The following is a 15,546-nucleotide window of genomic DNA, read 5'->3' as shown; positions in this document are numbered from 1 at the left end:
TTGGGGCTCCAATATCACTGCAGATGGTGACTGCAGCCATGAAATTAAAAGACGCTTGCTCCTTGGAAGAAAAGTTATGACCAACCTAGACAGCATATTAAAAAGCAGAGACATTATTTTGCCAACAAAGGTCTGTCTAGACAAGGCTATGGTTTTTCCAGTGGTCATGTATGGATGTGAGAGTTGGACTAGAAAGAAAGCTGAGCACAGAACTGATGCCTCTCAACTGTGGTGTTGGAGAAGACTCTTGAGAGCCCCTTGGACTGCAAGGAGATCCAACCAGTCCATCCTAAAGGAAATCAATCCTGAATATTCACTGGAAGGACTGATGCTGAAGCTGAACTCCAATACTTTGGCCACCTGATGGGAAGAACTGACTCATTTGAAAGATTGAAAGCAGGAGAAGGGGATGACAGAGGATGAGATGGTTGGATGGCATCACCGACTCAATGGACATGAGTTTGAGTAAGCTTTGGGAGTTGGTGACGGACAGGGAGGCCGGTGTGCTGCAGTCCATGGGGTCGCAGAGTCGGACACGATTGAGCGACTGAACTGATAATGACAAAACTTTACGCAAACTACAGAATTCGGGATGATGTTTACAACTAGGTGGAAGGGGAGGCGGGAGGATGTCTGGAAGAAGCATGGAGTGACTTTCCCAGGTGTCAGCCGTGTCCTGCTTCCTGTGACGGGGCAGTACAGAGATGTTGATTTTGTCTTCCATTTTGCATTGGCCTCATATATGCTTTGATGTGTACAATTTATTTCACAAGAGTTTTGAGAGCCAGGTCTGTGCCATTCAGTGGTCTGACAATCACTGTGGACATACACTATCCCCAGGTCACAACTTTAACTGCTTTGTAGCCCAACTTGCTTGGGATGCCAAACTGAAGTCATTCAGGAAGATAAAAACCATCCCATCTTGGCTGCGTTCTAACTTTGGGAAAGCTGAAAATTAAACAAGATAATGTAGTAAATTGAAACCATATTGCTAATGCTTTGTTTCAAATTATGTTTGTTACTTAGAGTGTATTTGATGGCTCAAGGGTTTTTAACATTTAAGAAAGTTTGGCATTTTCATCAGATTAGTTATTTCAAGTTGAAACCTACTGAATCGCTCAGTTTAGGATTAAATGGAAAAGTTTAAGACCGTTTTATTAAATGCGCTTTTTAAAAGAACTTTAGACTCAGCGTTTGATTAGATTTACTAGATCGGTTTAAATACTGTTAGAAGAGGTGGCATTTGAAGGTTTAAAAAGAAAATTAGGCAACAGTTCTCAGAGCTTTCTGAGATGCTCTTCCTGGGTGGTTATCCTCAAATTTGCCTTGAATAAAATTTCTCAATTCTTTCTTTAAAAAAATTTAATTAAAAAAAACTAAACAGATTTAATTTGTAAGAGCAGCTTATAAAAATGCCTTTTTATGGCAGTAGCCTATAAAAAAGATCAGAGTCAACTCTCAGTTACTCACAGATACCAGGGGCGTGTGGTAAAGCAAGTGCTGGCAATACTTTGTCGTTTTCTGGAGGACCAGGAGAGAGGCCCCAACCTCAGAGAAAACCCATCCCTCCGCCCAGAGGAGCTCGGATAAGATGTCCTGGGGGCCTGAGGAGTGACCTGTGTGGGGAGCCCCTGCTGTTATTTTTGAAATCTCTTTTCTCTTGCTGCTTCCCTCAGAGGGTGAGCTTCCCCCAGAGCAGAACTCTGTTACAGTGCAGGGGTCCACAATGCAGTCTGTATAGGGGACCTAAGAAAGTTAGTTTTAGGTTCATTTGTTGCTTTAATCATCTATTGAGAAGGGGATGACAGAGGACAAGATGGTTGATGGCATCACCGACTCAATGGACCTGAGTTTGGGCAAGCTCTGGGAGATGGTGCAGGACAGGGAAGCCTGGCATGCTGCAGTCCATGGGGTCACAGAGAGTCAGACACAACTGAGTGACTGAACAACAATGTTGTCATGAAACCCAAGGAACTATAAACCTAAGTAGAATCTTTGAAGACATTCTCCACCAAGATGTGGGCAAAGGCGGGTGCCATGGGCAGGCTCCCTGCCCAGCTGTGTTGGGGTGATTCTGGGTCAGTGTCCGAGACAGGGGCAGTGGGGGTCTCTGAATGTGGAGCTGCAGCAGCTCAGAATCAGGAGACCCCTGCACCACCAGGGAAGTCCGCACTGTGCTCTTTTAGCCTGTTCTTCTCCGGGACACGTCAGGGTTTGGGACTTGGAACTTTAGAACTTATTAGTGAAAAAGAACTAACACCCTGATCATCATTTTCAGGCAGAGAACTTGAGCCCACAGCAGGTCCTCGGGAGCGGCCCACAGCCAATGGCAGAGCTAAGGCAGACCCCTGCCTCGTTTCCTGTGACCGCCTACTGCCTGCTCAGTCCCCTCCGCGGCCAGCTTGCTGGGCACTCCCGCTCAAACCTGATGCAGGCTCGCTCGGCTCTTCTGAGGCTCCACAGGCAGCCTTCTAACTCCTTCTCTCCACGGCATCAGGACCCCCAACCCCTGACTGAGCTGTTCCCGGCTCTCCTTCCCCAGTCCCACTGCGGTGCCCTTGGGAATCTCAACAAAAGGATGCCTGCCCAGATGGCTTCTGGGGGGAGTGCCGCACCCCCTCCAGAGCCCCTGTAGGGGACGAGGCACTGAAGAAGGCAGACTGGACCCCGATGGGCCCCAGGGCTGTTCCCCTTTCTCCCTGACCCGAGGAGCCAGGCCTCAAGGCCTGCCGCTCACTGCAATCACCTTGGAGTGAGTTCAACTTTTAAGGTTTTTTTTTTAAAAAAAAAGGCAGCAAGTACTTTCTCCCAGACCCAAGAAATTAGCAATTCTAGGGGACAGCCCAGGAGAGGGAATTTTTAAAGTTCTCTGGGTGACTCCCAGGTGTACCTCCCAGGCTGAAAAGTACAACAATTAGATTTGCAACATTGCTTGAGAACAAAGGCTACAGCATCCACAAGCAGAGCTGGCCCCAGCTGGAGGGAGGGAACACAGAGACAGCTCCCTTGGATCACAGCACCGTCCACCTGTGGACACCGTTTACGCAGTTTGACTCAGCAATCAGCTCCTGTCCAGTGGACAGGGTGACAATAACTCGGGGCCTTTAAGAGTTGCCGAGGGATCCTTTGTGTACAGAAACTGCCTTCACAGTACTACACAAAACTGTAAATTCTACTTAAGCTGAAGCTAAATTTTAGTTTCCTTTTTTATTTATTTCCTCAAAATAAATGGTGAAACCCAGGAGGTGGTGATGATGGCGTGTGTATTGGTAAGGAAGGATTTTTTTAAAAATCCCTGTGGCAGCTGCTGCAGGAACCAACCGCATGGATAGAATGGCCATCACGGAGCGCATGCCTCTCATCAGGTCTCCTGGCAAGTTCACCTCACCCCACGACTCCCCCCGAGGTCGTCCCTTCACTCTCACGGGTGGTGGGTGCCTCCATCCCGGATGAGTGGGAGGCCCAGCGAGGCTGGCGGGGTCCACATCCCGGTGGAACTCAGCATGTCCAACTGTGCTCCCTGAAGCCACCGCTTTTGGAGAACGTGCTCTCCTTTGTGACCACCAGTGCCTACCCCCGGCCTGGCCATCTGCCTGCAGCCCCGCCACTGGGGCTCCCGCAGCTCCTTCTGTGGGTCCCTGCTCATCTGGCTCCACTCTCCCAAGCTCAGCCTGGAGGTGAGCGTGTGTTTCTGGACCAAATCTCAACATGTAACTGACACCACAGTTGGCCACACGCACCTCACTCACTACCTTATGGGTAAGATTCCAAGAAGAGATGAGAAGCTAGGAGCACTGTGGGTACAGACTAGATGAAAACATCAATCCAATGGCAGACTAAACGGATTATCTGGGAAGTTCCTTGAATCCTCATTCAATAACTCCTAACCCGCGTCAGTTTTCTTGTTTCTGCTTTTAATTCTGCCATTTTCTCTTAATATTCAGGTCTTAACAGAGACAACAGAGCTATTGTTTGCCAAATCCTGGCTAGGAATTCAGAGCATAGAAAGAAAACTACAGCAAAGAAAACTATAAATCTGTACAACTGACTTTAGAAAACAGTTTAGTACAATTTTGTTATAAAACTCATTTACAGGAGGTTATTCACAAGTACTTATCAAATTTGCTCCTGATAATACATGAAAACAGAACTAAATAAACCGTGCACAGTAATTTGAAGGCAAATCATATACAAAGAAACAAAACAAGATTTTAAGTAGAATATTTTCATGTTGAAAGAATTAAGACTGAAAGAAGACAGGGCACTTTCTTATAAAGCCATGGCAAGGACAAAACTAACAGCTGTTATTTTTCACCTGCAGATTAACTGCCCACCAACAACACTGCTGTGACAGCTACATCAACAAAGGCCACACAGGACATACGAAGTGCTTTGTGCAAATACCTAAGTACACCAACTGGAACCACAGTGCATTTCCAATGCAACGTCTGGTATGACCATTTCTGCTGGGAGAGGCTGTCGGGACACACGTGCTCATTAGATTTTCTGATGTGCTACTTCTTGTATTCCCAGACTAGGTCAACCAAAAGGTGGACATGACGTGCGAGAACAGGCAACAAACCCTTCCTTAACTTCATGTTGTGTGAGCAGGGAAAGCTCCTGGCCCAGCTGTGTCCATCACACCTCTTCTATAAGCTAACAACACCTTCTAGACTCTCTAAACCGTGACCACTACAACTGTCTGCTAAATCAAGCATTCTACCAAGACAGGAGGAAAATAAACACAGTAACAATGAGCTTTCTTGTCAAAGGCCAGGCAGGAAGCTTACAAAGCCCCGGCCCCAAGTAGGGCTCGGCTCGCCTCCGTGACGGGGGAGCAGGGGCTGACTCTGGGGACAGAGCGCATGCTCCCCAGGTGACAGGGAGTATCCATGCCCATCAGCAGAGGTCTAGACACCAGTGGGAGGGACAAGGGGAACAGAAGTAGAGTGTTTAAACCTATGGCAACCAAACACTCTTTTGAAGCTCTTAATAATCCGCTTCAGTAGAATTTCTGACGAACACAAAGCCCTCTCTGCTTAAAAAGCAGAAGAGCAAAGACACTTCAGAGGGTGCGCGTTCACACTCAGGGATGCACTCTCTACCCCCAATTAGCGGGGTTGCTGCACCGCTACACGACCAACCAGGGCTTCAAATGCTGGTTGGCTGTTAACACACGCTCGCGTCTGTGAGACTTCAGCACCACCGTGTGTGTGCAGGGAAAGCCAGGTTTTGAAATCAGGCAGCCCTGCCCATGTCCAAGTCTCCAGATCTCCACCCACCACAGCCACTTCCTTTCGCAGAAGCACAAGCCCTCTAATCAGATGCCCCAGAACAGCGCTGCATCTGCATCGGTTACAATGGTCTCCAGTGACGACAGGAGATCTGTCAACTCCCTCCTTGGTTCTGCACTCCCAGGTATCTGCACTGCTCTTCCAGCCTGCTCTTTTTAAAGGATGTCTCTTTCCTGTCTAAAATATTGTCTCAAGTCCCCAGGAACCCCTTGGGAAGATGCTGAACACCCCGTTTTCTGGGCTCAACCCAAGAAATGCATGCTCTCACACAAGCCACCTCGGCACTGATCTTGCACTTGGCAACTGCTGGATTTCTAACCCACGAGTTGCAGAAAACTCATAATATGCTGGGGGCACCTGAATGACATGTCAAGAACTATACTTTCATTTCATATTCTAATTCAAGAAGAATGAGAATTTTAGTTAGAGAACTATGTGCTCACGACTAGAAGATGAAGTCATCACAGAAATGCACTATCCTGTGTCAGGGTGCCTGGTCTTCAAAGGTCATCAGTGAAACTTAACTAACATAACTTTCTGCTTCCCAAGTTTCCCCTAGAAGACTCTACTTGCTTTTAAAAAACAGAACTAGAGACCTCTGACCCACCAGCACTAAACTCAGCTCCTTGCCAGACTACCTGGGCTGTTAAACATCTATTTTGCCATAACAATGGTTTAAAGGACCTGCCCTCCTCACACTTTTTTTTTTTAAAATATAAGGTTTGTTCTGTTGAAAATGATTAACATTTTAAGCAGGGGAAAGAAAAGCTATCTACCAGATTAAATTTTAAAAGGATTTTGTTATTTGCTATACAAATATACATTCCAACTTCTACAACCTCCTCTCCAGGCTGACCTCCTTTTCTACAAGAACAAGAGATCAACACTGCAAGCCTCCTACTTCAAAGACATAATTACTGATACACAAATGTCCTCTGAAAGCTTCTGCAACTGACAAAAAGGACCAAGAGGCCCACGTGTTATGATACATTTTGTTTTCCAACAGCAACAAACTCCTTTAAGGAAAAAAACAGTCTTATGTGGACAAGCCTGTTAGCTGGTCATCAGAGGTCTGCAGCAATGGTTGTGGCTGACAGCCTCTGTTGTTCGGCTGTACTATAAAACCCGTCTCTTCTTCGAGCTGCTGTCCTCCTCCAGGCCCCTCTCGTCCCAGTCTGAGTTCCTCTTTGTGTGGGAGCTCGCCCACCACTCCTGATCCCCTTCACTCAAGGCCCTGGTCTCTCTCCTGTGGCCGAGCACCCCCTCTTCCTGGTCACACTTCTTTTTGCTTGTGGAAGTGTCAGTACTAGCAGCTGGAGAGTCACACTGCATGTGAGGTGTGTGGTTGTTCAGGGTAACTCCCTGCTGCCCGATGGTGCACGGCTCCTGGGGACTCCCAGGGCAGCCTGGTGCTCCCGAAGGAGGCACTGCTCCGGAATGCTGGGGGCTCAAGGGCTGCGGCTCCCTGAGGTTTATTCCTTGGGCATCAAAGGCCAAGCCCATCCTCCGCAGCAGTCTCGGGTCCCGAAGCCGGTCCTGATTGGGTGGCCTTTCAGGATCCTTTGCAGCATCAGTGACTGTGGCTTCTTTGGAATCAGAAGGTGAGTGGTACAGGGAAGAAGCAAAAGATGTCTTGCTGAGTTCACCATCTTGCTTGCTGCTGGGTAGGCCACCCTGGGGTCTGGATGCCTCTGGAGCAACAGTAGGAGGGTGAGTAAGGCTCCTTTGAAGCAATGGTTTGAGCTTCAGGATCTTCATCGCATCGTGTCTGTAGTTCTTGTCGCAAGTCTTAATAATGGCTCCACGCTTCTGTGCATCTTGAATCAGGTGATACCAATGCCGGTTTTCCTTCAAACAAAGAGAAGCAAGAAAATTACATCCCAAAAAAACACTCATGTGCTTGGGAACAAACAATAAGAATCTCGTGAACAGATTCCCAAGAATCCATTACTTATTAGACAAAGCAGAAAGAAAAAATAAGATGAAATACAGAACGATAAAACACCCTGCTACAAAACAACACTCAGCACCACCTCAGAACTTCTACCATTTTGCCAGTTACTCAAGCCAGCTGTCATGCAATTCTGTCTGCTGTCAGTAGCATTCTGCAGCTATTTGAATTTCAGTTAATTAGAAGTTCACTTCCTCAGTCACACCAGCCACACTTCAAGCTCTCTACTACCACACGTGACTGGGGTTAGTGTCCTGGATGACGCAGACATAGGAGGGTTCCGTCATCCCACTGAGTTTCCTCTGACACTGCCTGCCTCCGGGAAGACAGCAGGAAGGCTCAGTTTCAGAAAGTTCTAACTTTTGAGTGCATGTTGACTGTTCTACAAACAGGTCCATAGCTGTCACCAAATTCCCAAAGGCTTCCCAAACTCCAACAGGCTAAACCATCTTAATCCACTGAGATACTAAAGATATCATGAAACTTTCTGTCTCTTCTAGAAGAGCTTTAAGTTATGAAAAGCACATCTCAAGAAAGTGGAAAGAAAATCCAACTCAAGCATCTCTCCTCTCTTCCTTTTAGAGGAAGAGAGACAATAAACTGCTTATTTACAATCATCAAAACTTGGGCTTCCTTAGAAGAGAGAGCATAGTGGAGGGAAAAACAATTAAGACTTTTTGACAAAGTAAAGAGAAGAAAAAGGATGGCTACCAAAGAGCCATACGTGACTTAAGTGACTGAGCAACAACCCTCCTGTGGGCTCCTGCACTATAGGTGGCTGGGGGTAATGAGTTACTGAAAGTCATTCAGTCGTGTCTGACTCTCTGCAATCCCATGGACTACACATATACAGTCCATGGAATTCTCCAGGACAGAATCCTGGAGTGGGTAGCCGTTTTCCTTCTCCAAGGGATCTTCCCAACCCAGGGATCGAACCCAGGTCTCCCACATTCCAGGAAGAATCTTTACCAGCTGAGCCACCAGAAGTCATAGGATTTATTTGCTGTGTGACCATGCTCAAGTTACTTGACCTCTCCGAGTCTGCTCCCTCAACTGGAGAACATGAATGGTTACTTTATTTAAACGACTCTGAAATGCACTCTGTTTTCACATTTTATCACTTCTGACTGTTGGGTGTCTTTGGGCCAGGTAGCACTCTCCATATATGCAATCCTGGAGAAATTCACAAGCTCTTGCCTTTTAGTCAAACCATTTTTAAAAAGAACAAGTCCTGGCTCTTGCCTGAAAATCCACAGACATCTTATATGACACAGTGGCAGCACTACCACTTGGAAAGCAGGTGGCCTTGCTGTGATTTTTGCCGAGTCTGATGCACCTAAACATGGTGTTTAATCCAAGTCCTACATCACAGAAACAGTTCTGAGGAGCGGCTATTAGTCCTCATTCCACTCCCATAAGGGCAACTGGGCTGAAAAACCAAAAAAGGTGTCGGGTGAGAAGCCCAAGAAGAAACCCGAAAACTGGACTGGAAAGTCCAAATGACAGACTGGGGAGCTTTTTATCCTTGGTTCTCTCCGTCTCTAGCTTCCCAGAGTGGGACAGCAGCGCTCTGCCAATGTGCATGTGGGTGACTCTGGAGGCTCACAGAGATGCCCTTGGCGGGGGAGGGATGTGGGTCCGTTCTCTGCCAATCTATTTCTAAACCTCAGCTTTCAAACGTCAGTTTCCTACGTCCCCTCCTGGGGTTTTCCTGCCCTTCCACTCCACCCTTCCCAGTCACCATCACAATCCTCACCCGTACCCAGGCTGACAACAGAGCCAGCTGTCAGGGGCAGATACAACCATCTGCATGTCACATCTGGGGGCCCACGAAGGCTTCAGTAATCAGGGCACCTAAGACACACAGCTCTATAAACATTTACTTTTCAGGTTGGAATATTATCAGAATTCAACTGTATAAAAATAATCACTGTTAGTATGTTCTTCAACTGATAAGATATGAATTGTTAAACATTTTGATCCTTATGGTCACAGGAAAAAGAATGAAAAAAAAAAAGATCTTTAATTTACATGCATATGTATGGCTGGGTCCCTTTGTTGTTCACCTGACACTATCACAACATTGCTTGTTAACTGGCTATATTCCAGGACCAAAGAAAAAGTTAAAAAACCACCTTTATTTTGAGGTTAACTATAGATTCACTATAGATTTGCTAAAGCCTTTAACTGTGTGGATCACAACAAACTGTGGGAAATAAGAGTTGGGACTACCAGATCACTTTACCTGTCTCCTGAGAAATCTAGAGCAGGGCAAGAAGCAACAGTTAGAACTGGATATAGAACAAGAGACTGGCTCAAAATTCACAAAGGAGTGCGTTAAGGCTGTATGTTGTTACCCTGCTTATATAACTTATATGGAGATTATATCACGTGAAATGTCGGACTGGGTGACTCACAAGCTGGAATCAAGATTGGCAGGAGAAATATCAACAGCCTCAGATATGCAGATGATATCACTCTAATGGCAGAAAGAGCCTCTTGAGGAGGGTGAAAGCGGAGAGTGAAAAGTGAAAGTCACTCAGTCGTGTCCGACTCTGTGACCCCATGGACTATTGTATAGTCCATGGAATTCTCCAGGCCAGGATACTGGAGTGGGTGGCCTTTCTCTTCTCCAGGGGATCTTCCCCACCCAGGGATTGAACCCAGGTCTCCCGAATTGCAGGTGGATTCTTTACCAGCTGAGCCACAAGGAAAGCCCAAGAATACTGGAGTGGGTAGCCTATCCTTTCTCCAGGGGATCTTTCTGACCCCGGAATCGAACTGGGGTCTCCTGCATTGCAGGTGGATTCTTTACCAACTGAGCGATTAGAGAAGCCCAAAGAGTGAAAAGGCTGGCTTAAAACTTAACATTCAAAGATTAAGATCACGGCATCCAGTCCTACCACTTCATGGCAAACAGATGGGGAAAAAGTAGAAACAGTGACAGATGTTATTTTCTTGGGTTCCAAAATCACTGCAGACAGTGACTAGAGCCATGAACTTAAAAGATGCTTGCGCCTTGGAAGGAAAGCTATGACAAACCTGGACAGCATATAAAAAGCAGAGACAACACTTTGCCAACAAAGGTCTGTAGAGTCAAAGCTCTGGTTTTTCCAGTAGTCATCTACGGATGTGAGAGTTGAACCATAAAGAAGAACTGATGCACCGAAGAATTGATGCTTTTGAACTGTGGTGTGGAGAAGACACTTGAGAGTCCCTTGGACTGCAAGGAGATCCAACCAGTCGATCCTAAAGGAAATCAACACTGAATATTCATTGGAAGGACTGATGCTGAGGCTGAAGCTCCAATACTTTGGCCACCTGATGTGAAGAGCCAACTCCTTGGAAAAGATTCGACTCATTAGAAAAGACCCTGATGTTGGGAAAGATTGAGGGCAAGAGGAGAAGGGGGCGGCAGAGGATGAAATGGGTTAGATAGCATCATTGACTCAATGGACATGAGTTTGAGCAAAGTCCCAGAGACAATGAAGGACAGGGAAGCCTTGGGTGCTGCAGTTCATTGGGTTACAAAGAGTTAGACATGACTTAGTAATTGAACAACAATAGATTTACAGGAAGTTACCAAAAAAGTACAATCTTCACAGTTTTCCCAAATAGTTATGAAAAACAACTCTTTAAACGTTCAATTTATATTGTAAATTTTTTTGTGGCAGAAAAGCCTCCTAATCACATTTACAGAGACTTTTAATTATGAAAATATATTCATTATCCCCACTGAATTGTACCGTAAACAGTACAGATGACAATTTTAAAGAGCAGAAAGAACAACACTGCTCTGTACACCACTGGATACACTTAAAAGAGTGACATAATAGATTTATTTTTATTAGCCTTATTTTAAAATGTCAGTATTTACAAAATATTATAAACAAAATCTTTATCAATACTTCTGATAAAAGATTCTCAGTATCAACTTAAAATGGAGGATATGCAGCTTTTAAAAATTATTTCAAGGAGGTACCAAACAACGAAAGCTGCAGACCACAGACCTAGGGAAGAGCTGAAGGAGGAAGATTGTATTTGAACGCCCTCTGGTGGAACTAGCCGAAATAGGGGGAAATACTAAGTTGGCTTCCCTTGTGGCTCAGCTGGTGAAGAATCCACCTGCAATGCGGGAGACCTGGGTTCAAGCCCTGGGTTGGGAAAAGCCCCTGGAGAAGGGAACAGCTATCCACTCCAGTAATCTTACCTAGAGAATTCCATGGACTGTACAGTCCACAGAGTCGCAAAGAGTCAGATATGACTAAGTGATTTTCACTTCACTTCACTAAGTTGGCAGGAAAGTGATGACCAACCTAGACAGCATATTAAAAAGCAGAGACATTACTTTGCCAACAGAGGTCCGTCTCGTCAAGGCTATGGTTTTTCCAGTAGTCATGTATGGATGTGAGAGTTGGACTAGAAAGAAAGCTGAGTGCCGAAGAAATGATGCTTTTTAACTGTGGTGTTGGAGAACTCTTGAGAGTCCCTTGGACTGCAAGGAGATCCAACCAGTCCTTCCTAAAGGAGATGAGTCCTGGGTGTTCATTGGAAGGACTGATGTTGAAGCTGAAACTCCAATACTTTGGCTACCTGATGCGGAGAGCTGACTCATTTGAAAAGACCCCGATGCTGGGAAAGATTGAGGGGAGGAGGAGAAGGGGACGACAGAGGATGAGACGGCTGGATGGCATCACCGACTCAATGGACATGAGTTTGAGTAAACTCCAGGAGCTGGTGATGGACAGGGAGGCCTGGCGTGATGCAGTCCATGGGGTGGCAAAAAGTCGGACACGACTGAGCGACTGAACTGAACTAAGTTAGCACTTCTCCTAAGATAAACCAAAGACTGTTAAAATTAGAGAAACTGAGTTATTACCCCTAAATGAGACAAAGCAGCAAATACACATTTATCCAGCTGTAGCTCACCCAACTAAGCTACACTGTCTGTGGACCACAAGGGGAACCTGGCCCTTCTGGAGGAGCATCTGCTCTGAGAGGACCCTGATAGCACTCATCTCTCAAGGGAAGCAGGAAGTGGTGCAGCTCCGAGTGTCAGGACAGAAATGAAGATCCATACACACACCTGCGAACTCCCACTCTCTCTGGCATTAGGCTGAGCCAAGACCACATTAACTCAGAGTTTACTAAGGGCTGACCAAACCCACGATGTAGAAACAATTCCTTAAAGGTCTTCTTGAGAGCACACTGTGACTACTGGGTCCTGGGCTAGGATAAGAAGAACGGTCTGGGTGTCTAAAAGCTCCCATGAAGAAGCTGCTGGGGAACTAACAAGGTGGGGGTGAAGGAGTAAGAGGAACACTATTGTTTGTGACCTTGAAATCATTTCCATTTTGATGAAACATAAAAACAAAACCTCAACCCAGTATGAGTAATAAGGGGCAACCCTTTTGAGATCCCTGGTCCTCTAGAATGTACTTACCACTAGGGTTCTCAAGTGTCCCAGGATGAAGAGGCTGTACTTGGCTCGTGTGATGGTGACATTCAATCTCTGCAAACTTGCCAGAAATCTAAGCAAAAGAAAAAAAAACATTACTTCTTTGTACAGAATGACTTGGCAGTGTATCAGTGTACGTGAGACACAGGCGATATTTCAGACAGCTTTTCTTGGCTCCTTCTGCTTTAAAATCACAATGCTTTTGCACCCCTTCTCCCAACACAGGGGACCTGGCATAGGGCAATTCTCATCAAAAACAATAAACAAACGATGTCTGGAGCTTTCCTTCAAAGTGATGCACTTATTTCCTATCGTGACTTAGATATTAGAAATTTTAATGCTGTGATTTTTAAGTCTTAAAACATCCAAAAATATGACAGTAGATCAATTATGACACATACTATGGAGAGGAACATGCCCCTGCAAAATATACTGGATTCAATCATCTACTTCACTCTTATCAAGTGAAAAAAACAGATTCACTAGGTGACATGGGTTAATACACAAGGAACTAAGAAAAGCAGACCTAACAGTGGATCAACTACACAACTTAAAAACCTTCATGACATTACGTAATTTTTATATAATTGAGCAAATGATGGTACTAACAGTGATTAAAAATAGATCTACTTCTGGATTATAAACAAAGCAAGGAATCAAGGATGACAGTTACCCACCCAATTGAGCCTTGTGTGGCACTTGCTCTGACACATGTGACAATAACACAGTCTTTCTGACGACCCTGGAAGGCATCCACGGTATCTACTTCTGCTGCCCTATTAATGAGAGAGAAACATATTTACTGAAAAACATAGTTATTAAACTATGTCTATTCCCAGTTGAGAAGCCCTGTGCCCATTAGCCATCAGTCTCTAATTCCCTTCCCACCAGGCCCTGGCAACCACTAATCTGTGTTCCGTCTTCATGGACTTCTCTACAGGGGACACAGCTAGCATGTAAATGAAGTTACAGACTACGTGACCTTCTGTGTCAGGTTTCTTTCACTTAGCACGATATTTTCCAAGGTTCACGTGTGTCACAAAATATACCACTACTTCAATCCTTCTACGAGTATTTCCTTGTACAAATACACAATTTACCCATATACAATTTTTGGAAGTTTGAGTTGCTTCCGCTTTCTTTCATGAAAAATGTTGCTATGAACATTCCCCTGTACAAGCTTTCCTGTGAATATTTTCCCAACGCAGGTATGGATCTAGGAATGAAATTGCTGATCATGTGGTACTTCTACATTTTATGAAGAACTGCCAAACTGTTTTCCACAATGATTTACCATTCTATCTTCTCACCAGCAATGTATTGTTTCAATTTCTCCACATCCTTGCCAAAATTTGTTAATGCCTGTTTTTTAATGATAGTCATCGTGGTGGCTATGAAATGGTTATCTAATTGTAGTTCTGATTTGCATTTCCCTAATGATAAATAATGTGGAATACTTTTTAGTGTGCCTGCTGGATTTTTCTCTTTTGAAAAATGCTATCCACATCCTTTGCCCATTTAATAAATAAGACTGTCATTTTATTACCAAGTTGTATGAGTTCTTTATATTCTGGATATAACTCATCAGATAAATAATTTGCAAGTACCTTCTCCCATTCTGTGGGTTGTCTTTTCACTCTTTGATAGTGTCATCTGAAACAAAAGCTTTTCATTTTTATGAAGACCAATTTAATTTTCCTCTGGTTACTTGTGCTTGGATATCACACCTAAGACTGTTGCCTAATCTGAGATCATATGAATTTACACTTTTGTTTCCTTATACATTTTATAATTTTGTCTCTGAAGACTCAGGGCTCTAATTTGAGTTAATTACTGTATACAGTGTGACAGGGGTCAAAATTCACTCTTTTGTAGGAGGATACCTATACTTATTCCAGCACCATTTGTTGAAAAAACTACTCTTTCCCCACTGAGTGATCTTGGCACCCTTCTTGAAAATCAACTGGCCACAAACATATGGATTTATCTCTGGAATCTCACTTCTATTAGTCTATATGTCTACCCTGATGACAGTACCACAATGTTGATAGTTTTGTAGTAAATTCTGAAAAAGTGTGAGCTCCCCAACACTGTTCTGTCAAGTTGTTTGGAGAGTATCTTACACTTCCACATGAACTTTACAATAAGCTTTTCCAAAACTGTAGTTTTGATTTTGATGGAGATAACCAATCTGTAGATTAGCGTGGGGAAAGGTGCCATCTTAATAAGTCTTCCAATCCATGAACATGGACTGTCTCCACTTATTTTGGAGTTCTTCAACTTCTTTCAACAACATTTTGTACTTCTCAGTGTAGGAGCTTGTATTTCTTTGGTTATATTTATTCCTAAGTATTTTGTTCTTTATGATGCTACTGTAAATGTTATTTTTTAAAAAAATTTTTCAGATTTCTTGTGGCTGGAGAATACAATTGATTTCTGCATACTGATCTTGTATCCTACAACTCTGCTGAACTTGTTTATAAAGACTAGCAGTTTGCACAAATATTGCATTTCCTTTTCTTACTTAACCGCTCTGCAGAGAATTTCTAATACAATGCTGCACAACAGCAGTGAGAACAGACACCCTATCCTTCCTGATCATATAGGGAAAGTTTTCATCTTACCATCAAGTATGGTTTTCGAACTATGGGTTTTTCATAGATGCCTTTTATTAGCCTGAGGAAGTTCCCTTCTATTCCTAAATTTTTTGAGTATTTTTATCATGAAAGGTTGCTGTTGCACTCAAATGCTTTCTCCACATTTATTCAGAAGATCACAACCATGTGAGATTTCCCTTTAATATGGTACAGAACACTGACTATCATATGTTGAACCAACCTTGC

The 15,546-nt window shown here is 44.3% G+C and overlaps 1 protein-coding gene across 2 annotated transcripts in view; it reads right to left on the bottom strand.

Annotated features, from left to right (window-relative positions):
- Positions 1-3,897: 3,897 nt before the first annotated feature.
- The window catches only part of SETX (senataxin), an 81,375-nt gene continuing 69,726 nt past the window's right edge, over positions 3,898-15,546 (bottom strand). For both annotated transcript variants that reach the window (XM_061154341.1, XM_061154342.1), the window contains 3 exons: positions 13,381-13,479; positions 12,689-12,776; positions 3,898-7,142 (listed from right to left, as the gene is read on the bottom strand). In XM_061154341.1, the coding sequence (XP_061010324.1) occupies positions 6,411-7,142; positions 12,689-12,776; positions 13,381-13,479 (919 nt within the window). In that variant the 3' untranslated portion in view covers positions 3,898-6,410. The remainder of the gene's footprint in view (positions 7,143-12,688; positions 12,777-13,380; positions 13,480-15,546) is intronic.

Source organism: Dama dama, chromosome 11 (assembly GCF_033118175.1).
Source record: "Dama dama isolate Ldn47 chromosome 11, ASM3311817v1, whole genome shotgun sequence".
In the NCBI taxonomy this organism is placed as follows: domain Eukaryota; kingdom Metazoa; phylum Chordata; class Mammalia; order Artiodactyla; family Cervidae; genus Dama; species Dama dama.
Note: the sequence above shows the minus strand (reverse complement) of the source record. Positions and strands in the feature narration are given on the sequence as shown.